Source organism: Accipiter gentilis, chromosome 24 (assembly GCF_929443795.1).
Source record: "Accipiter gentilis chromosome 24, bAccGen1.1, whole genome shotgun sequence".
NCBI lineage: Eukaryota > Metazoa > Chordata > Aves > Accipitriformes > Accipitridae > Astur > Astur gentilis.
Window position 1 is genome coordinate 13,711,383 of NC_064903.1, and position 23,638 is coordinate 13,735,020.

Below are 23,638 nucleotides of genomic sequence, written 5' to 3' on the forward strand. Positions count from 1 at the left end.
GGAGGAGGTGGCTGGTAACTGGAGAACAGGCTAAAGATGGACATAGCAGCTTGGCAGCTGACAGGACCCAGCGCCCAAGTTATCTTGAGAGGCATTTCTGTCCTGCCCCTGCAAGCGGAGAGGAATGGGTGCTGCAGGATGGCTCCACACCTGGGGTGGGCAGAGGACCTCGCAGCACCTGCCATCCCACCAGTGTCCGGCATGGAGGTATCACTGCCATCCTGGTGCTCATGCTCGCTCAGGGCAACCTGCGACTCCTCTTGACCAACTGCTCTCAGCTTCTTTAGCATTTATAGAAGCAGCTGAAAGTTTCCTGAAAAAGAAGGGAAGAGACTTCCTAGAGTCCCAGGGCAAAACCTGTGCTGATCTCCCCCAGCCCCAAAAGGAAAGACCATCTGCTGACAGAGGCACCAACAGACCAAAGCAGTGCATGTGGCCAAGACATCCTTTGATGCAGGGTCTTGTGCAACCCAGGGATGAAATCTGTCCCCTGGAATATCAAAAGAACGCAAAATGTTACGTTGGCCACCTGTACCCAGGAGGGATTTGCTCGCTCTCCCTGCTCACATTCTGGGACCCAAGGGTTTTCCTCTACAAATGGGAAACCCTCCTGAGATCAAAGGTTTTACTTAGTTCCTACAAGCATCTAAAAAAATATTATTTCCTTTTTGTTGTTCCTGTTTGCAAAGGCAGCTGTTTCCTGGGTGCTGCCCTGACCTGCTGGAGCGCACAGCACCTGGAGAGCGTTTCTGCTCAGGAACCAGGTTCGACATAAGCCTTTGGCACTATCAGACAGCACAAAGGGCAGATCCTGCAGGCAGCAGCTGCCCAGGGTCCACTGTGGCTGATGTAACCCCATCCCTGTCCCATGATGTTTGTTTAGCCTGGTTAATCCCCCTGCAATAGCCTACAGGATCTCCTGACACCCCAAGAGGATCTCCAAAGTCCAGAGTTAGGACGAACCCTTTCCAAAATTCTGGAGCTCACGACGGAGATGACTCCAGACTCATTTCACACTGCCCTGCTGCCCTACCTCCAGCTTAGTTCTGCCATCCCCACCTTGAGACACCTAGGCCAGCAGCAACATCAGGCTTTTCTTTGTCATCTCATTAGCAAGGAAGATGGCCCTGCTGGAGAGGAGGACACTTATCACCATCACCATCAGGCCTCCTTATACATGGGTAGCCCATGTATAAACCCACGTCCAACCAAAAAGCTAAGAAGGAAATGTGAGGGCACCGGGGAACCATCAGCACCAGCCACGTGGCTTCAAGCTGATACCTCCCTCAAAGGACTGCAGTGCCTCAGGACACAATAAATGACCCAACAGTCCCAAAGGTGAGTAAAAAACCACTGCTGGCATCCAGAGCCTCTGCTCATGCGGGAGGGATCACTTGGGACCCAGGAGGCCAGGCAGAGCCCTCTGACAGGGGAATTTGCGGTCCCCCGGGTCTGAGCAGAGCGATAGTGTTTCAGATCTCCTTGTCCTTTCCATGAGCTGTCAGCAAGGCTGCAGCTGTTGCCATCTCCATGCCAGTGAGAATCTGGAGCTCAGGTTACCTCGCACGCCTCAGAGGAAACACCAAGAGGATGCTGTGGCTGACCCACACACTGAGGCTCATCGCAGAGGGACCAGCAGGTAGCTGTGGGGACTGCAGTTGAGCAGAGCCCCCCTCAGCACCTGAGGAGCAGCAGCACTGCTCTGCCCTCACTCCTCTGATGCACTGCTGCAAATGTCTGCATGGAACGAGGTGGCTCAAAAGACAGAACCTACCGGGAACACAGCACAGTGACATACTGCAAATTGGAGTGTCCACAGCTCCCAGCCCAAGGGGAGGCTCCCCAGGGAGGACAAGGTGAGGGGGTGCAGCCTGGAAGACAGACACGAGACATTCACCATGAAACAGAGATGAGCTCCAGGGGAACTGCTCAGTCAGCCACCAGCAGATTCAAGGTCCTGCTAGAACTGGTGCTTTAAAAATTAGGAAAAAGAGGAGATAAGGTTCAGGTGATGGCGAAAAGCATGCTGTACTCCATCACACAGTGTCTAGTTTGAAGCTGTGGCTTCTGGCAGTTGCATTTGGGCCACAGGGTTGTGTTGCTGAGTCCAGCCCTCCTCCAGGGCAGAGCTCCAAGTAAAGCAGAAGTCACCACATGAGCCAGCCAAGCAGGGACAGTCATGACCTACACCTTTGAAACAGCTTGCAAGGAATGGGCCAGCTGAGAATTAAAAATAAAGCCTGTTTGGTTTATGGGCACTTAACTTGATATATAATAGAAAAAAAGGAGGTAGAAAAAAAGGACCATATTATTCTCAAACCCAACTTAATGTGTTTGCCCTTGAACAATCAGGGTCAGTGAAAAACAGCCCCCCAGAGTCCTGGGGAGAACATGCTGGATGCCTGTGGGGAGAGAAACCCAGCTCACCCCTGACCCTTTGGTCATCCAGGATGCTCTGAGGAGCCCAGGGCAGCCAGAAGGGAGTGCATTTCTAAAGCATGGAGTAGCTTCTGCACACAAAAGACTGGTCAGGAGAAGGAAAATCCCTGTCATACATATTACTGCTGTGTATGCCACACAAAGCTAGTAGGCGGAATTCATGTTTTAATTACTTGGGAAATAAAATCTTCCCCACAAGAGTATGTACTGAGCAATTCTACAGCAGAAGTTCTGACCGGCTGCTCTTCTGACAGCACTGCTCAGGGGTTACGTACCGGCTGTTGTCCAAGAGGTCTGCACTGATTGTACTCAACAGCACAGAGAATAGGTTTGAAAAAGACCAGAAAACCATCAGAAATGGGCATGTGGGCAATCTTCATCTCTCCATTCAAGAACACTGCCCTTCCGCTGCTTGGGTTATTACAGGACTATTGCCCCAACACTCTGGCCTTACTGAACAATTACACCTTCAAACTGGAATCAGCTGCTCAGCTGATGTGGATTTTCTCCCTGTAGTTCAGGCAGTGTCTTGCTTCCAGAGATAATTTTTTCTCCTTGGAGCTGAGCTGCTGAAAAACTGCATGCAATATTCCTCCTCAAAAAGTATACTTCGGTCCCCAACAAGTAATCAGTCCAAAAAGAAGAGTTCAGTCTACTCCTAAGACTCAGGTTTTTTGTCATTAGCTGGCATCCATGATAAAAACCTGCTGCTCCAAATAGCCCGAACTGATCGGGAGTGTGGGGTTTTACAGGTTTTCATTTTGAGGGTCCTGTTCCCTTAAAGCACAGTCACTATAAGCTCAGGTAGAGCAGTGGCCAGACTGTAGTGAGATAGTATCCCAAAGGTAGTGTTGTGCCTGGCTGAGCTCCGTGCTTTCTTCCTCTCCTTCTGGATACCTCTGGCACTCAGGTGACTCAACAGTTAGACAAGCAGGTACCTGAGCCATGACCAAGACAGAAGAGAGAACGATGGCTCCTTTCAGCAAGGCCACAGGCAATCACATCTTCCTTCTTTCAGCTCCGAAACATAGCTCACTGGAGAAGTAGTGTAGCATATTCTACCACTTGTAGCTTTCTATGATAAATGACAGCTTCTAGAGAGATGCGCTGTGCTAGGAAAAAAAGGACATTTTTGTCTTCTGCTTTGATGTGACAAACTTACCCATGTACCGGTTGGATTTTTCAGATTTATCTTTGATTCTTGCAAATGCATCACTATTGTTTAAGGGGAAGCTGCATAAAGCACAAGTTGTAACCTCTGATGCCCACAAATGACAGGTGTTTAAAGCTAAGAGCAACGTGATCACAACCAGACTACTCATCAGTCCTTGGTCTGATATGAACTGATACTGCATAAGTGCATTTTAAACAAGCTTATGAGATATGACAGCAAAAGGCAAGGGTGTCTCTTCATCATAGTCAAAATACTTCATCAGTCTGCAACTACGTAATAGCCCAGTGATCTGGAAAAGCATGTAGAGGAAAGCATTCCCTTCTGCACACTGGCCAAACCTCAGCACATCACAACAGTGCTTGTGCAGAGTCCAGCCTCTGGAGCTGCACTCGCTACCTTATTCAAGCAGTGCAAGCACTGACAGCAAAACCCAAAATGCTTCAGCAGATTCCAGCACCTGGAAGTGCTCTGGAGTGAGGCAGCCTTGCTTGCTCCTGTGGCCAGCCTTAAATGCTTCTGCACTACAAGCAGTCCCTGGTGCTATTGCCTCCTGCTGCCTGCCTCTGAAAACCTTAGTAATGGTTTGCTTTACAATTTCCTTACTAGAACTTCAGCCACGTTTTCAGTTTCCTCCTTTAAAGCAAATGAGAATAGTTACCTCTAGCATTCACACCAGAGTGCAGTTTAAGTTTTCTTCCTTTGCTGATGCTCAATCTTCAATTTTCACCTTGTACTGGTCTTGTTAGATGGACTTTGAGCAGTGCTAAATCCCTCCTTTCCCATGATTTTACACACCCTGTTACTATATCTCTTTTCTCACAGGGAAGGGCATTAACCAGACCTGTCTTTATCTTACACTTCAATAGGACTGAGGTGGCAGCAGCAGAGCACTGCTGAACATTTGAGCTCTGGCGTCTCCCTAAGGCAGCGACTTCCTTTTTTGTCTGCTCACTAACAAGCAAGCCAGCTGAGCAATGGGCAGTAGAATGAGATGATACAGACACCTGGGTGCAACTTCACAGTTTCTTCTCCTAATATCTCACACTTTGGAATTAAACAATGTACTTACCAAACACCCATGGCATTAGTGAATGTCTGCCAGCCATGTTCCAGACACAAGCTGCAAGAACAGATGCATTCTCTCCGCAAGACAACAGAAAAGTTAGTCAGCATCCAACTTATTTGAGATTTGCAGTATTTAGCTATCCTAGCAAATGTGCCACATGAAAAAGATCACCAAACTCTTCATACTGTACATACAGGTAAGTCACAATCCCCCTGATAATCACCATATCACCTCAGCAAGTCAGCTACTAGTGATGATGCTTTAAAATGTGGAAAACAAAGCAAAAGAAACAAGAGCATCAGCTGCAGTCTCTCTTTGATACAGCTTATCAATCATTCTATTCCAGTCTAATTATAACCCATCAAATGACAGGGGTAAACCAATAAAACCTCCAGAGTGATCTTTTCCTACTTACAGAGTACCTACAGGACCAAACCCTAATTTTTGAAGGTTATTGTCTTGGTAGCATTAGGCATCTGAAAATGTTTTCACCTTTCCCATTATTTCACAAGTCTGTAAGGCAGCTCCTTTTGCTCTTTGGCTGCAAGTCTTTCTCCCTCTTTCGCACCTAAATTTCTTTCTAAGCTTTGCCCTCTGCTCCCCCCTCACCAGTTTCAACTCAAGAGCTTCAGTGTGAGAAAACAACTCACAGCAGGCTCCTGGCCCTACAGATTCCCTCATGTATTACACATAAAGCATTACTATTGCCACTGACAGTTATGAGTCCTCCACTTCCAGCCCCAGCAGAGGCATTCAGAGCTCTGCAGGAAGGTCTGCATCCCAGCCAGAGGCAACTGCAACACAGGGCAGAAACAAGACAACTTTGTACTATGCAGGTGAGACACGAATTGATGAACAAGTCTTGTGTCTTGCTCTTCTGCAACCAAAACATAGACACATCCTAGGTGCATCACGATGTCCTTTACTGTATTCTAAATGCTGAAGTTGAAGGTCTCATTCCAACACACAAATAAAATTCATTATGTGACAAGGAGAACTGTTAGAAAATTCTCAGGGGTTGAACACACTCTATAAAGCAATGCAAGAGCAACTTCTGCACCATAATATGAAGCTTGATTTACTTCAATCCGTATGTACATATTTTTATTCAAAAAACAGAAGAGACAACACACTGTTGTGGTTTAACCCAAGCAGCAACAAAGCACCATGAGGCTGCTCCCTCGCTCCTACCCCCCTGTGGGATGGGGAGGAGAAAATATAATTAAAAGCTCCTGGATTGAGACAAGGACAGGGAGGGATCACTCGCCAATTATGGTCACAGGCAAAAAAGGTAATTTCATGTATTACCAATAAATCAAAGTAGGATAAAGAGAAATAAAAACTAAATCTTAAAATACCCCCCCCCTTCCCAGCTCAACTCCACTGATTTTCTCTCCCTCCTCCCCCCAGCAGTGCAGGGGGACAGAGAATGGGGTTGGGGTCAGTTCATCACACGTAGTCTCTGCTGCTCCTTCCTCCTCAGGGGGAGGACTCCTTACTCTTCCCCTGCTTCAGCACAGGGTCCCTCGCATGGGAGACAGTCCTCCATGACTCTCCAGTGTGAGTCCTTTCTGCAGGCTGCAGTCCTTCAGTCACAGGCTGCTCCAGCACAGGCTCTCCCATGGACTCACAGCTATATTTGGTCAGGGGCTTGGTCAGGGGCATCCCCCTGCTCCAGCCTGGGGTCCTCCCCCAGCTGCAGGTGGGCATCTGCTCCCCCACTCCCCTCCATGGGCTGGGGAGGGCAGACACCAGCTGCAGGGGCATCTCCTCCAGCACAGCTCCTCCCCTCCCTCTTCACTGACCTTGCTCTCTGCATAGGGATTTCTCTCACCTTCAACTCCCCTCTCTGCTGCAGGTTTCCCTTCTTAAATATGTTCTCCTAGAGGCACTATGACCACCGCTGATGGGCTCGGCCTTGGCCAACAGCAGGTCTGACTTGGATCCGGGGAAGCTTCTAGCAGCTTCCCACAGGAGCCACCCCTGCAGCCCCTCCCCTGCTACCAAAACCCTGCCACACAAATCCAATACACACACCAGATAAAAAAGGCTTAAAATCCACTTTAATAATGCATTCCTGTAACATTCCTCAGACAAACTCAAACTTGTTAGTGGGACAATTACAGCTTGTGTTCAAACAGTTTACACTAAATGAAAAATCTTGTAGTACTTCTACACAAAAGACAGGCAAGGTTAAGATTATACAAACATTTGTTTCAGTTAGATCTTCAGCATGAGATACAGTATCTTTGTCCAATAGATTGTACTTTACTACCAGTAAAAATAAACAGCAATACAACACGTTATCAAAAAATCCATCCAAACAAGAGCCTCCCAGCCATTCGGGCTGCACATGACAGTCAACTACTTCAAAGAAACAGATGGTCCAGATAAAAAGAATAACTACAAGTTAGGAGAAAAAAAAAAGAAAAAAGAAATAAACGAACATAAAATCTCCCCCAAATCACTACATGACGGATCATTTGGAACTATATAAATTTACAGAATAATGGGAGCTGCAAAGTACCCAGGTGCTGCCCTAGTTCTCCAGAGACTTCCCTGTGCTCTTAAGCAAGGTACACTACACTACAAAAATGCCAAGACATACTGCAATTTTATCTAGTTTAGTCTCAGGACTCCGGCTGCAAATAGGAAACCTGGAATGGTCAAGGCATTAGGGTCCTTGCCAGATTTTACCGTTACTGAACAACCATGGCAGCCTCCCAGAATCCATTTTTCACATTGAAATTATAGGAATGCACCACATGAAATTTTCTAAAACCTTTACCAGTCAGACTGCACTCCCCTTGTCCTAGAGTGGCTTTACCAAAACAGGCCCTAGTTAACTATTTTTAATACCCCCCCCCCCACATTGAACCCTGTATGGCCTGCCAAGATTCCTTTCCTCTTTGGGGCATGTGCAGGGGGTAGCTTAATCCTGTTAGTATCTGCGACGCTTGTTAGGGCCAAAGTCACCCCCTGGATTTCCTCTGTTGAAGGCAGGTGGGTTCGCTCCCATTGCTCCGAGGCCTTCCATTGCACCACCCTGGCCAAAGCGATCTGCAGGCGGTGGTGGAGTCTTGTAATGAGGACAAATGCAGAAGAGGCAGGAAGAAAAACAAGGAACAACAAAGGGCAGTTAAAAGCCACTTGAGTTGATTCAAATTCTACCAGGATTCCACAATGCCAGCTGACCTTGCTATAAACCTTCACCCCACCAAAAATATCCCCAAAGTGCCAAAATTGGACTGACAGGACCATTGCAGGACCCAGTCTCTTTCCCCACTCACTTGTATTGAAGCATACTGGAATACAGTTTGCACCATCTCAGACTAGTGCGCTGCTGTGAAGCATGACAGTAATGCAGTCTGGGAAAGGAGAAGTTCACATTTACACCATATTCCTTCACCCAAACTGAATACAAATGAGGAGCAGTATACTGATACTACAGCACTGTCACAATCCAGGTGTACACAATACTCCAACTCCAAAATAAGTCTGCAATACTAGTCTTATGCCCTGATTGTATCCTGTTATTGCCATTCCTTTGGATCTCCCCTTTCCCAGCTGAGTTAGTGCTATTGCACAGCCTCTTCCTTCCAGCAGGGAGAAAATGTTCAAAAGATAATTCAGGTTAGAAGGTACCTCAGGATGTCTCTAGTCCAACTATGTAGTCAGACTAGGTTAGTCACAGCTTTATCCAGTTGGGTCTTGTAAACATCCAAGCGTGAAGACTGTACAACCTCTCTGGGCAACCTCCTCCACTGCTAGAATGTCCTCAGCGTGGACATGGTACTTCCTTTAGGGAAGGTACTGGAGGCAACCATTGCCTCTTCCTTCCCCCCAGACAGGGACTAAGTAACTACATAGAGCAGAGCTGCTTTACACCAGGCTCCTGGGTTCCCATTTATTCTTTGTCCACAGGTTTACAGCGTTGATACGTATATACACAATATAATACGATACATATATGCACATCATAATTGGTATTAGTACTGTAGATGACTCAATGATATTGCCTGGTTCTACAGAACACAGACCCAAACTTCAGTAAAATTGTCAATGGGGAGGTCCCAGGGACTCTCAACGCTCACTTCGCTGGCAGTGCAGGGGAGGCACTAGCAGTAACAGAACACTGCTACCTTTTTCCCTTCCCTACACATGAAAAATTCTGAGTAATCACCAACTCTTCCTGTAGGACAGGGAAGAACGCTGCAATCACTCCAAGCAGCTGAAGCAAACATGCCAAGTAACTGCTCCCTACATGAATAACAAGCTGGAATACATGGGCCCAGTAACTCTTAAAACAAAGCACGTGGCCAGGATAAATAGTTTCCAAAAAGACTATACTTATTTCTGGCCATTAGAGAAACAGCTTATTGCTTTTTGGTCTAAGAGGTATCATTTCATCATACTGATCTGAACTCAGCTCCCCTTTCCATTCCTCTCCACCTTCTTCATCCCTTAATTTCCTCGTGTAGTAGGCATTCCCTTAACCTCAGATGCTCCACTGTCCCTACCACTTAGGTAAAAAGCTTATAGCCAAATAAAACTGTTCTTTATGACAAAAAGATGTCTGTGCTGTAGCAGTCACATTAGATCAAGAAGTCTAAGTAGGAAGATTTGCAGGAAAATTGTTTATTAGACCATTTGATATAAACTGCAAAAGGAAGATGAACTTTCAGGACAAACTTGACTATGACTGCTGCTGTTTCTGCTCCTGACTGGAAGTGCTGACACTGTGAGAGGATCGATCCTCTGTACAACAGAGAGGAATGACAGATGCCACAGAAGCCATGGTCTATTGTAAAGTTCTGCAGTAAAGTTTAAAACTAAATTAAATGTAAAAATTTTAAAAAGGCAAATAAATAAGCGTAACATCCACTGATTCTTTGCTCTTTACCTCCCAAGCAAATTAGCCAAACTCATTTTAGCATACTCATTTTAGCCTATTAGCATAGGAGATAATGGTTTTTAAAACTGGTGATGGACAGAACATTCCTGAAAGCTTGGCTTTATGTCTGCAAGAATCTACTATCAAAACACTCTCATTCAACAAAGTGCTTCCCATTACACCATTTAAAAAATAACCATATATTATTGCCAAGATCTTTCTAACACATGTTTTAACACTAGCTATCTTGGAAGTAGTTATTAGACTTGGCTCAATCTCCTGAAAATTATCAAGTAGCATCAAGGCAAGATTAACTTCTAAAGATTTCAGCAGGAGTTAAGCAACAGGTCTAGGTAGACAAACAAGCTTCAAGTTTAGCAGCATAGTGCGTAACAATGGAAACAACATAATCTGCATTTAAAACGTGCACAAAAAGCACATGGAGATACATTACCATTCCCATGGCTCCATCAGGTATCATAGCTCCAGGACCAGTTGCAGGAGGTGCAGCAGCTGGGACATTGGTACCACCCATAGCTCCTCTATTGTTCATGCCAATGGTACCTGGAAAAGAAAACTGAAGACTAGTCCTGGCAGACACAGCGACTGGGGTCTACTCATCAGCCCAGAGCCACAAAACACTCCCTGCAGTGTTATATTCAGGGACAGAGCCTTAGTCTATTAAATATCTTTGCACTATTAGGTCAAGACAAACTGATCTTGCATTCCAGTATTATTGGAAAACAGAGCAGGCTCTAAGACTCACCACCTTCATTAACCACTTAAGCCCCCATTGCCTTTTCACGTGCTCTTATATGTGTGGCCCAAAAATCTAAATCATGTAGTCACAATATGGAAATACAATAATCAAGACTGTTTCCTGGGCTCACGGTCTAGCACTACATGTTGTACTAGTTTCTGTGTCAGTACAAACTTCTGAAACACTATGGATCTGACAGCAACTTCAACCAAGTCTTTTGCTTACTGAACCGAGTCTTTCACAAATGTACAGTACTGCCTCATACCCAAATTTTGTTATGCTTCCTGTCACTGAACTGGGAGAAGATTACTATGACTGAGTTTCTAAATAAGAAGCCAATAAAATAAGCCTACTCAAAAAATGTACAGATTTTGTAAAAGAGGAAAGGAGCACGAATAGGAACAAAGATGGCCACAGAATACTCTTACCTCCCATGCCCATCTGTCCCATTCGCATGTCTGGTGGCTCCCTCTGGAAAAGAGACACTCATTTCAAATGACGAAAATTCAGCCTTTTAAAAAATTTAATTATACAAATTCAATGAGTTCTAGGGTTTTACTACTGAAAACTGTGTAGAAAAGTCATTCCCAGGGTAAATTTCATAAGATCTGAGCTACCTGCACATAACTGCTGAACAAACAGGTCTTATTTAAAATATCTCATTCTGAAAGACTGTTTTTCACAATCATAGTAAACCAACTAGCAGCAAGCTGCGCATGCAGATTTTACTAAACAGCAGCATAAAGAGATATCCTATACCTGGACAGAAAGATCTACTGAGCAGCAGTAACACATTAGATAGAATTAGTTTTGCTACTTCCTCAGCATAGCTAAGAAATCTTTCTTGTTGAAAGGAATGCAAGCTTACATGAAGATGCAGCACTGGGTCACTTGCATTAAAATAACAGTGAGTTCAATTTCTCTTTTATTAACTGAGCATAGGGGACACACCACAGATCATCTCACTGCAAAGCTAGGAGCACCTCCTCACTTCAGTGAGGGTACTACTTTTTCCACAGTGGGAACTGAAGAATAGATTTCACTTCATCTGTAGTCTCAGTACTGCTATTTATCATGTGAAGTCACTATTACCACCTTGATATCACTACAGCTGCCTCCACAATAGAAAGTTGCTGGGACTGGAAATGAATTGTAAGACAGTTCTTTATAGAACTAGAGATACTGCTATTAAAAGGCAGGTTACTACAGATCTTACAAGAAAATACTCGACCAACTGACTTTTAAGTACAAGCAATTACCATGCCTGCAGCAGTGCCTCAAGTTGTCATCATTTCATCTAAGCATGACTAAGACAGACTGCAGGCTAGAGATATAGCTGGGCATATGACCATAATGGGGTTCTGCAGCAATACTTCAGGACAGTACATCTTTGTTACTGTTAGAATAAAATTAATTAGCATATATTCTTCTGAACAGCAAGACAGCTAGTGAGGGTCACAGGGTCCTACTGTCCCACTGTGAACAGCAGTGGGACAGTAAATGGGTATTTATATTTTCCAGACTAAATTGTTTTAAGACTGGAAGCATTCAATAATTTAGGGCAGAATGCACTAAAGATGTAGAGTCCCTCAACCAAGAAGTTAAGCATTCACAGAAAGCCTCGTGCTGTGGAAAAGCAAAAATCTAATGTCAGTGTCCAGATGTAATGGGAAGGTAGAAGCACTCATACCGCATCAGCAAAATTTCCTTTAAAGCCTTCCTGCTGGCGTCTCATCATCTCTTCTTGCTGCCTTCTCATTTCCTCCTCACGGCGCCTACGTTCTTCCTCTTGCCTGCAAAAAAAGGCCCAAGGATGCTCAGCAGAACATACACCAACCATTCGCATCACTGTGTTGCAGTGCTGCCTAAGGGGTCTTGTTTGGAAACCTACAACTTTAAGAATATTACTTTGCTGAGGCTCTAAAACATTAGGTACCTCCTCATGACAAAAACAGAAACACATATGCACACCAAGACATTTCCCAACACTGTCAATTTTAAGGAGTTCATTATAAAAGCCAACATGAGCACACCCATGTGTGTGTCTCCTGAGGAGCAGCTGAGGGAACTGGGTTTGTTTAGTCTGGAGAAAAGGAGGCTGAGGGGAAACCTTATCGCTCTCTACAACTACCTGAAAGAAGGTTGTAGCAAGATGGGTGTCAGTCTCTTTTCCCAAGTAGCAAGTGATAGGACTAGAGGAAACAACCTCAAGTTACGCCAGGTTTAGATTGGGTTTTACAAAAAAATTCTTCACTGAAAGGGTTATCAAGCATCAGAACAGGCTGGCCAGGGAAGTGGTTGAGTCCCCATCCCTGGAGGTATTTAAAAGACATGTAGCTGTGGCACTTAGGGACATGGTTTAGCAGTGGACTTTGCAGTGCTAGGTTAATGGTTGGACTTGATGATCTTAAAGGTCTTTTCCAACCTAAATGATTCTATGTACACAGCAGCTCCCAAACACATGCTGACTACATGCAATATAATGCATACAAGCCAGACAGTTCTCAAGCCTCTATTACAAAAGTAGTCTGGAGTTCTTCCTGGAGCTTCTCAAAATGAACCTGAGACAAGAAGAGCTGGAATGGAGAGACAAATCTCTGAGACTAAGTTACCCCTCAAACGAAAAGACAGATGCTAGAATGGGGTTTCACAACCTGCAGCACTGAAGCCACTTGTCCTGGTTTCAGCTGGGATAGAGTTAACTGTCTTCCTAGTAGCTGGTACAGTGCTATGTTTTGAGTTCAGTATGCAAAGAATGTTGATAACACACACTGATGTTTTCAGTTGTTGCTCAGTATTGTTTAGACTATAGTCAAGGATTTTTCAGCTTCTCATGCCCAGCCAGGGCACAAGAAGTTGGCAAAGGACACAACCAGGGCACCTGACCCAAACTGGCCAACGGTGTATTCCATACCATGTGACGTCCCATCTAGTATAGGAACTGGGAAGTGGGGGGGCAGGGAATCGCTGCTCGGGGACTAGCTGGGTATCAGTTGGCGGGTGGTGAGCAATTGCCCTGCGCATCATTTGTACATTCCAATCCTTTTATTACTACTGTTGTCATTTTATTAGTGTTATTATTAGTTTCTTCTTTTCTGTTCTATTAAACCGTTCTTATCTCAACCCAGGAGTTTTACTTCTTTTTTCCCCGATTTTCTCCCCCATCCCACTGGATGGGGGGGAGTGAGTGAGTGGCTGCGTGGTGCTTAGTTGCTGGCTGGGGTTAAACCACAACACCACTGAATCACTGCACATATTCTGATTTTTCTATCTGCCTTGGTCAAGGAGCTAAACAGACACAGAACTGTAAAAAAACCAAATACTAATCAGCGGAAGAAACTTCTAACTCTTCCATCTTAAACCAACTGTACACTCTCCCTATGAACAAAAAGGCCCAAAATAACAGCCACACTTTAGATAGTAATTAAATTGTCACACTGAACAATTAGGTGCACTGAAGAAGCATTTCACTCCATAATATTATGAATTTACAGCATTTCATAACCTGTCCCCTTACCTGAGTTCCAGCTGTTTACGTTTTTGTACTTCTTGGTTATGCAATTCCTCCATTCTCCTCAGCTCTTCCTGGCGTCTCATTAAATCTGTAAAAGATGACAGTAAAACCCCAATCAAACTCATCTCCCATGCCACCTCTTCTCAATTCCTGAACTAGAACCATAACACACAAAACAATAAGGTAACAGAACCACCAGCAATACAGTAATATCTCTCCATTCATTTGCTGCTACCGTGCTTGGTTACGAGTCAAGCAGCTACACCATGGCTCACCTTCAGCGGGCTCTAGCCAGTCGACTGAGCTACCCACACCTGGATGTTGCAAGGTCACGTTCTAATACTGTATTTATCTTTGATTGGTACCTTGCCGCATGAGCATAACTTGGTGCTCATGGCGAGCTGCTTCCATTTCCATTTCCAGCTTCTCTCGAGCTTCCTTGATGTTGCGGTCTACTTGTTCTTGCTGCTGCTTCTCCATTTCTATTAGAGCCTTCCAGCGCATGGCATATTCATACTCAAAGCTGCCAGGCTGTGCAAATCGAGGAGGCTGCTCACGCTCCCTGTCAAACAAAGAAGAGCTACTAAATGCTTCAACAGAGCAAGTCCTCCAAGAAAAATACATTTGTGTGTTAAATGCAATGGCAGATCCTTTTAACAGAAATGCATTTCTTAGTGCAACAAATAAGGAACCACTTTGTCTTCTATTTCCTCACAAATAGCTATTCCTGAGATACCAGTTTGTCTGCTCCCCAGGAATCATCTTATTGAAATGAGAAACTTAGGCAGAATCCTCCTGCAGGATTAATTATACATGGAAACTGTGTCTGTCCTCCTCCATAACAAGCAATGACACTACTTTCGTAAGACACCAAAAGATTCCAGGTAAAGACATTTAGAAAACTCTTGGAAGAAACAGTCTTTGCTCCTGCTGCACATCTTATGGACAAATCCACTCTAGAAACAAACACTGCCCAAATGCGTGTGTTTATTTCACTAATCTCTGCAGTTCCTGCACCTGGAGCACATGACTGTTCCTAATGCAGCCTCCCAGCTCCTGAAGCTCTCATCTTCCTTGCTTGAAAAATTCATGAGCTCGCATGGTTTACGAAATCTCACTGCTCAGATCACATGATACCTACTTACACTGGGAAGCCTTCAAAGACCATGGCCTTATACCTGGATAGCTCTACAATTTCCTAATGCTATTCACATCATTTCTTAAATTTTCACTGTGGGTTCAAATCTGTTTCCTCTACAGACTTTCCATAATACCTGGAGCAAGTAACTTAAGTCTTTGCTTCAGGTTCTCATCTGAGAAAGGGGATCTCATTATGTCAAACTGACACAATTTTTTATTCCAACAACTGAAATGGACTTATGAAGAATATGTGGAGGGTGTCAGTCTAATCCAGCAGTGTGGATCCAAAACCACCGCGTTCTTTCAGCCAACCATGGCAAGATAACAGCTTATGCAATTCTTCCAGAGTTGGGTCACGTTTACAGAAAAAAGGAGGACCTTTAGCAGCACTTATGAGCCACCCTCCTAAGACTGAGGCACTAGTCAATGTCCTAGTTCACAGGTAGTCTCATGTCCTGTCACAATGGCAGGCACATACTTGTGATATTGCTGATTTTTGATGACGAGTTTCTCTGGTAGTCCCTCTTCATCATCATACTGATCCATGGGCTCCACAGTAACAGGCCGAGGGAATCTGTAAAGAAAAGATGAGGTGCTCTCAAGAAAATTCAAGAATGAGCTCGCAGTGTAGGAAAGCATGTGTACTGTGTCTGGACTTATAAAATACTGCTTTTAGCACTGCTCAAAGAAATTCAGAGCAGCTGGGGATCTCAACCAAAGTGAAGCCAGAAATCACTTCGAACACTTTCTTTCTTTCTAGAAAAGGAGCTGAACTGTTAATCAAAATCCTAGTTGAACCCAAATGAAAATTGTACTGAAAGAAGAATGGTCACAGTTACTGGTTCAAATTAACAGCTTAACTGAAACCTGACATCGTCCAGTAGGATCTACTGAAACCTGACATCCTCCAGTAGGATCTACTTAGCATGAAGTCTTGTAGTCCCTAGAATGTGGTTTTTCTCCCTTGCTACATGGCCAACCATGGGCTGCACAAATCCTTGTGTGCCTTTTCATAGCTGCCTAAAACAAAGAGTAACTACACTGATCCTCACTGGAGGTTGCTGGCTGTAGCCTTCAGTCATATTCTCCTGGTGAGATGACCACGTGCCATTATTGCCAAGATGCAGTGCTCTGTAAGTGCCTGTTGGGCCCTCTGTGAATTTCTCCCCCAAGAAATCCACTGGTGCACTTCACAACACAGACACTACACGTATGTACTTCTGTCCTCCTGGTTTCTGTGTGCAGAAGAAAGTATTTAACAGAAGTGTCCCCAGCCTCTCAATTAGCTCTCCACCACAGCACTGACACTGCTCATCCTCACCACAAAGCAGCACTGCAGCTTCTCGTTAGCTCCTCAACCCCATTTGCCAGAGCTGGGGAAATGGAAGAGAAATGATTATGCTATGCCAAGTGGCAAGCAGTGCCCAGACACCAGCAGGAAGGCAGGATACGAGAGGCTAAAATCTCTCTCCTCAGCTGAAGATCCACAACATAGCTTTTCACTTCAAGGTGACATATTCCATTATTAACAGTCGTACTTTCCAATGTGAACCAATTCCAACCAGTTTATCTACCTGTTACTGTTGTGAACTAGGACAACCTTAAACAAAACCAAACCATAACTAGAAATAAGCAACATACTGGTTTGCTGTCCTGGATATCACAATCTAATACACTGATAGCTACAAAAGGATTGAATGCTGCCCTCAGGTGCTCTCAGTTATACACTGGTAATGATTAGTTTTGCATGACCACTTTAAAAAATTTGTTTTCATGGTTCTTCAGCATATAGACTTCTGAATCAGCAAAAGCTCCCTAACAGCAATCCTCCTGCAAAGCACTACACACTATGCTGGTTATCCCCAAAGTCTCAGGGGAAAAAAAGGTATTAAAAAAACCACAAAACACCTGCTTTTTGAAACTGAATATGCTTGTGTATGGCTGTGCCATACGCAGGTTTCCAAGAAAGAGAGAAATGAGAAGCCCAAAGCTTATAAAATTACTTTAGAAATTAGCAACATAGCCCCAATTTCAGGAAGTATTCTATTCACAAACTCTAGGTGCATACATACAAAACATCCACTAATTTTTATTTCCAAGAGTTCTAAACCAGCTCCCTCTTAATAAAGCAACAATCCATGCTCTGTGGAACACATCTAGAATTAGTAATTTACTTGAGCTAGTTCACATACTTATGCAAGAACACATTTTGTTGCCTTATGATATTCAAGCATAAGGAAAACAGTTTATTATGGTGAAAACTCCAAACAATCCAATCTATCTGACCAGCTTCTCTGACAGATCCCATGCCCACAGTGGTGGATCAACATTCCACCCCAGCAGTGCATGCTGCTGAGTAGAATCCCATCCAAAGACTCTCCTCTGAAGCGACCCAGAGCGCACAATTAACACACTTGAGTTTTGTTTCCAACAGATGATATGGATGGTCTCTGAAATAGCTCCTGTTTCTTAAAGGCTGCTTTATTTGCCCTAAGAAGGCTTTATCAAGTAAGACCTTATTGGGAAGTTTTATGCACTTACCCCAGTAGCAGCTTCCCAGAAGAAAGTTTTCAGACTTGAGTTTCAGCACAGACTCACTCTTGTTGGAACAAAGCTAAGTAAATTCTCCCCGGGCAAATCACCTACCACCTCCTGTCCCGTATCTCATCTGTCCCACTCTGGTGTTAAGAAACATTGCTCACAAGCCAATGCCACCCAACAACCTGCATACATGTCAGTATAGCACTTCTCACCCTCCACACTTACGTAGTTAGCAGGAAAGACCCATCACTACATCTATCCAGGGCTTTCCTAGCAGCAGGCTTCCCTGAGAACTCCACAATGCCTTTCCCAGAGGATCGTCCTCTGTCATCCACAATAACCACAGCCCTTTCCACCTGGCCAAACACTGAGAAGGCTTCCTCCAGGAGCTCATTGGACACAAACTGAGGCAGGTTCCTGACTGTCAGCGATGCACTGTGGCATGCAAAACGCACTCTTAGCTGCTTCCCACGTAGAGGCATGTTGTCTAGTTCCACCTTTGCAATCTCTGCCAGAGTGCGAGTTTCCTGAAGATAAAAAAAGTTATCATTAAAACTCTCAGTGCAATACAGAATCAGCTAGTCACAGTCACAACAGTCATAAGTCTATTTCCACTGAACGAGTACATCACAGAGAGGAATAATCCCCCCCCTAGCATGGTAAAATGTGTCCTAACAAACAGTAGCTATTCTCTATTATCAATGACTCTAGCCAAATAGGCATGTACATAGTTTGGGAGGGAAAAAAGTATCAGGCATAAGCTTAATCCAACAGCCAGTGCAAACTAAGCAAACAATTATCTATCAAACATAATTATATTAAGGCTACAAAGCATGCCCCTCTTTTTAAATAAATACATTAAAAAAAGAACAATTCAACTACTAACGAAATTTGATAATGGTAAAAGGAAATGCCAATTGTTTAAGAATCCATGAAAGACATCCTATGCTAGTTTCACACCTTTCCACTCATTTAAGTTGCTACCAAGCAGCTATACTACAACAAAAAACCCCAGACTTTGGTGTGGGAACCTCATGCTCCATCCACTCACCTTGAGGCTTTCAGAAAGGTAGTATATGAGCCAATAAAGTCTGAGAACCATTACTCTATATTGGTAGCTACCTTCCTCCTAGTCATGCTTTAACATGATCATCTAGAGATCCCCTACCTCAAGAGCATTCATCAAGCCGGTAATACTGCAATACAACCTATGTTAATAGAAATTCCATGTTCACACCCTTCCAGAAAATGGAAATCCATCTTGTCTATAATAGCATTATGTTCATGTTTTCTTTCTGTTTTCTATCAGCTAACCTCAGAATAACTTTATCAGATATCTCATAAATCTTGCCACAAGCTGCCTGAATTCACATTCCTTCTCATAACAAGCTCTAGACAAACCACTTGTAAAAGCTGATCCCCTATTCCAGGTTACTAAAATCAACAGAAGGCTTATTAGCAACATATCTGAACACCTATTACTTTCAATTAGCAATACTCCTCCAATGTCAGTCATCGCCACAAAAACACCCCAATGGTAGCAAGTCACTCACCAGCCTGATAAAGCCAAAGCCTTTGTCCTTGTGTATGAAGACTTCACCTGCCTTGCCATACTTCTCAAATAACTTTCTCATCTCTTCCTCTGTAATATCTGGGGGCAGATTCCCCACAAACAGACGGCTTCTTTGGGTGAAGGTCTTTTCACCAGGTTTCCGGAAATTCTTCAGGTCAATAGTCAGGCCTTCATCTGAGGGGAATAAGGTACACAGCTGCTCTACAGTTGGGGGGATAAATTCTATTAGGTTTCATCACAGTGAACATAAGAGACATAGGATAACATAGGTAACACCACCCACTCACTTCGGTCTCAAACCTCTCCAGCCATCTCTACAGCAACAACAGGATTTTATTTCAGAATGGCCCCCTATTCTTTTTAAAGAAAACACATGCTTGGACCTTAGTGCTCATTAACATGAGTCTAGAACTGAAGAAAAGAAGAACACAGTAGCTTGAAATAACATGAGAGATTTCACTCAGTTTTAGAGATCTGGCCTGCTACAAAATCAACTGTAGTCACAATACAGGATTTTGCTATTACAACCTGAACTATTACAGAAAAGCCACAGCTTGGCCAGCAACCGGATTTTTACTCAAGAAAACCCCCAACAACCCCAGATGTCTAGAAGAATATGCAAACAAGAGGATATTTTGCCCAGACAGATAACATTTGAGATAGCTGTCATTCTATGAGACAGGATTTGGGTTCTCAAGTCTTGGGTTCCAAGCTGGAGAGAAGACTGGAATGGTGAAAACAGTGGGGGAAAAACCCCCAAACCACCCAAAAAAACCAGCCATATAGGTGAGACCTCAGAAAAATTACAAAGTTCATTACAAAAACCTATACTCAATAAGTAATGCTATACCTAGCACTTAAGAAACAGGACAAATTGAAGGAACATTCTCAAATCCCCACATGCGTATACAATCTTTAACTCTTAATTCAGCAAAAATCCAGCACAATTCTGGAAGCTCTACTATATGCCAGACAAAGAGATGGCTTCATCATAGCTTTACTTTCCTGTGTTCCATTTTCTTAAACATATACAGAACTTCCCCACACAGGAGAACAAACCATAGAAGGTGATTCCTTTGCTTTGCAGAGGACACACCTCATGGCCACACATATGAAATAAACTATTAACAGGAGTGGCTTGATTCAGGCTACAAAGCATGGCACTAACCAGGAAAGGCTATCCATGCAAAGACAACGCATACAAGCCATGGAAGGACAACTCTTTTATAATAAGCACACCTTCATAGCTAACACTAAAAAAAGTAAGACTGATGATATATCTATAGAAGAGTAGTGAGAGTAAGTTATCTACTTCACACATCAATGGTACTTAAGAGTTTTGTTTTGTGAACTTCTTCACACCATTATCAGAAATATTTGGGGATCAATGCAAGGCCTGTGAATACACTAGGAGGGACTTACAGCAGAGTTATACCACTATCATTGTTCTGCCTTAAGTAGATCCACTCAAAGGAATCTGAAATACAGTCACTCACTACAAGCTGATCCCTGTGAGAACACCACAATACAGTTGTTTTGTATTGTTTCCAACCTAAGTGGAAATGGACTGGTCTGCCACCCTTGTCTATTCTCTTCTATGAGCTGATAAGGAGCCTGTTTAACAGGGCCATCTAATAAGAATACAAAGTTATTTTTCTACTAGCCCAGTATCTCTGCATGTGTGTGTACAGTTAAACCTGCAACTTTGACAGGAAAACTGCAGAACAATCACGCAAAGTGCACATGTGGCTTCTATACACTTTTGTTTTGAACAAAGTGTCCAAACTTAAAAAAAAAAAACCACAAAAAACCACAACTAATATAACTAAAGCACTTCTCCGAAAATGCTAACGGCAATGCCTTGGCACCGTACTTCTAAACTATCAAGTTAGATCAATTAAGGTCCTAGAAACCATTAATGCATATTGTCTCAGCTCATAAGCACCCCTTCTGTATCCCAAGTAACAGAGCTACAGTCCACACTGATTAGGAACAAACCAGAGTAATAGCCATCATCAATGTCAGCTGGTACTTGAATGCTGAAATATTATTAAGCAAAGCTGGGCATCTCCTGGTCCCTCCCACGTAAAAATTTAGTCTTAACGGATGACTGCAGATTGCTGTAACAACGTTCTTACTACAACTGTATCCTTACAGATAGCAAATTTATTTCACTAGTACTTAAGAAAACCTGTGTTGAGAAGCCAGCCATCTGTTATGACTGGGAAAAAAAAGGAAACAGAGCCAAGGGAAAACAGGTCATCTCGTACTTGCAAGGTTTACAGAAACACTGTTAAAGATTCAGAGATTTCCAAACTCTTTAAAAGTGAGCTTTACTTGAGACAAAGAATGTACCTCTACGTCACTACCCAGTTTCAGGAACACGAGAAAGTTACTAACAAGTCGCAGCCAAATTTACAGGAGCCGCATGCATCTTTTAGCAGATTGAGCAAAAAAAACCCAAAAAACAACCCAGCTGCAATTCAAACCACCGTCTCCAACAATGGAAAAACCTGATTACTGAAGGCAAACCTCGAATGCAAGTCGCGGTTTGCTTAAGAACTTGAGTTTTTATTGTTTTAAACTGAAAGAGCAGGTTCAGTTTGTTTCCACCAAGACCTGTTGCACCCGTAGGGGCTGGCAGCTAACCGGGACCCTAAGTTACCCTCTGCAGAGAGGGCCGACGCTCAACGCCTACCCAAAGCGGGGCCGGGCGGTCCCCCGCGGCGGGCCCGGGACTCACTCTGGCTGTTGGCCTGCTGCCCGTTGGCGGGGATGGACGGCGGCGGATGCTGCTGGTGCTGGTGCTGTTTCCGCGGAGTGTGGTTCTGCTTCTCCATGTTGAAGCTCTTGTTACCCTGCATCTTCCCCACCTAGATGCAGACACGCCCGGTCGGCCGCGGCCCGGAGCTCGACCCCGGCTCCGGCCCGCGGCCCCCAGCCCCCGGCCCCGCCTCACGGGGGCCCACCCGCCCGCCAAAGCGGCCGCGTGTGGCGGCGGGGCGGAGCGCGCAGGCCGCGGCGGGCCCCGGCAGAGCCCTAGCTGCGGTGGCTGGCCGAGAGCGCCCGCCCCGCGGCGGAGCGGAGCCGAGCCGCGGTCCTGCCACCACCACGACCTCACCTGGTGGCGGACACCGGCGCCGAAACGGATCGCGGCCTCCTCACCCCGCAGCAGCCCGGAGAGGAGCGCGCGCGCGGCCGGAACTCGCGCAGCCTAACCAGGCACCCACCAGCCGCGCTCCCATTGGCCTCGCGGCCTCCAGCGCCGCGCTGCCACTGGTCATGCTCGCCGCCACTCACATCCCGGCCGCGGCGGGGCGGGACTAGCCGCCCCAGCAGCCCTCCGCGCGCAGCCCATTGGCTGCGCGGCAGCAGCGGCAGTAGTCCCCCGCGCGCGCTGCCCATCATCGCCGCGGGCATAAGGCTTGGGTGAGACGCAAGCGAGGGACAAAGGAGCCTAACGAACCGCCGGAGCGTAGCGCGCAGGCGCACTGGGGGAGGGCGGGAGCGACCACACACGCGCAGGCGCGACGGGGGACGCGCGCTTTAAAGAGACAGCGGCGGGTACTGAGCGTGCCGCGCGCTCATCCTGCTCTTCTCAGGCACTGCCCCCTCATCTTCTTCCCCCCCCCCCCCCCCCCCCCCCCCCCGGGCCAGTGGCGGGAGCGGCGTGGCGCGGCCTCTCCGCCCCTGCTCTGCTCGTTCGTTACGGCCAGTAAGTACTGGGGCCCGGGCAGAGCCGGGAGAGCCGGCGCGTCGCCTGGGTCTCTTCAGGGTGTCGCAGGTGGGCGCCAGCCCCGTGCCCGCTCCCTTCCCGGTCCAGCCGCGGGCGCTCTCTTACCTCGTCCTCCGGACCCCGTTCCCGCCGCCCCGCCAGCCCTCACCATCGGGCCGATGCTGCCCCGCTGCGGGAGGGCAGCTGGCTCGGCAAGGAGGAACCCGGCCTGCGGAAGCCCTGCCCCCCGCGGCTGCGGAGTGCCAGGAAGGGTCCCGCCCGCGCGCCCCGTCTTGGAGTCTCGGGCGCGGCGGGAGCGTGGTCGTTACCTGCCTCCGGCGGGCTTGATCTCACCGCCTTTTAATAAAGCCTCACGTTTCCCTCCGTGTCCCGTCGCACGTCACCGTGAGCGCTACGGCGCGCCCCTGGCCAGCCTGCTCCCCGGCCGCGGGAGCCCCGTGGTAGCTCACAGCCCTCCCGGAGCGGGGAGCAGCCGGCGGTGCGACCAGTTCTCCGCAACTCCGCCGTCCCCTCCTGAGGCCGTAAACCTGCCTTTCCGTCCCCGGAGCGCGGGAGGTCGCCCCGGCGTCCCCGCCCGGCCACAGCGCTGTGCGCTGAGCCCCCTGCACCCTCCCGTCTTCCCCACGGAGAGACAAAAAAGCAGGCGGGGGAGAAGATGGAAGAGCCCCCCAGGGGAGTTGGGGAGGCCGAGGGGGAATGGTGCCTCTCTGGGATGGAGGGGGCCCGGGACCCGCCGGGAGTGAAGCTCCCGGGGCGGGGGGTGGGGCACGGCTGGGCCCACGGCTGGGTGGGGGAGAGCTG

At 46.1% G+C, this 23,638-nt stretch overlaps 1 protein-coding gene across 9 annotated transcripts; it reads right to left on the reverse strand.

Moving 5' to 3' along the window:
- Positions 1-223: 223 nt before the first annotated feature.
- NONO (non-POU domain containing octamer binding) lies at positions 224-23,592 on the reverse strand. 9 transcript variants are annotated; one of them, XM_049827243.1, is made up of 12 exons: positions 22,223-22,550; positions 21,800-21,974; positions 19,082-19,302; positions 17,754-18,055; positions 15,466-15,561; positions 14,213-14,409; positions 13,851-13,935; positions 12,024-12,126; positions 10,762-10,804; positions 10,028-10,137; positions 1,775-1,871; positions 224-313 (listed from the first exon to the last, which is right to left on the reverse strand). In XM_049827243.1, the coding sequence occupies exons 2-12, from the start codon at positions 21,963-21,965 to the stop codon at positions 291-293; spliced, it is 1,443 nt and encodes a 480-aa protein (XP_049683200.1). In that variant the 5' UTR covers positions 21,966-21,974; positions 22,223-22,550; the 3' UTR covers positions 224-290. The 9 variants fall into 9 exon arrangements, with proteins under 9 accessions (XP_049683200.1, XP_049683199.1, XP_049683194.1 ...); XM_049827242.1 differs by lacking the exon at positions 224-313 and adding an exon at positions 1,087-1,130 and having other exon boundaries at positions 22,223-22,551; XM_049827237.1 differs by lacking the exons at positions 224-313; positions 22,223-22,550 and adding an exon at positions 22,943-23,592 and having other exon boundaries at positions 1,542-1,871.
- Between the last annotated feature and the right edge of the window lie 46 nt (positions 23,593-23,638).

Excerpts from the sequence above, each read along its gene's own strand:
- NONO (XM_049827237.1), bottom strand. The coding sequence starts at position 21,965 with ATGCAGGGTAACAAGAGCTTCAACATGGAGAAGCAGAACCACACTCCG. Across the intron at positions 12,127-13,850 it reads CGTAAACAGCTGGAACTCAG|GCAAGAGGAAGAACGTAGGC; the intron begins GTAAGGGGACAG and ends CTTTTTTTGCAG. Across the intron at positions 10,138-10,761 it reads GGGACAGATGGGCATGGGAG|GTACCATTGGCATGAACAAT; the intron begins GTAAGAGTATTC and ends TTTCTTTTCCAG.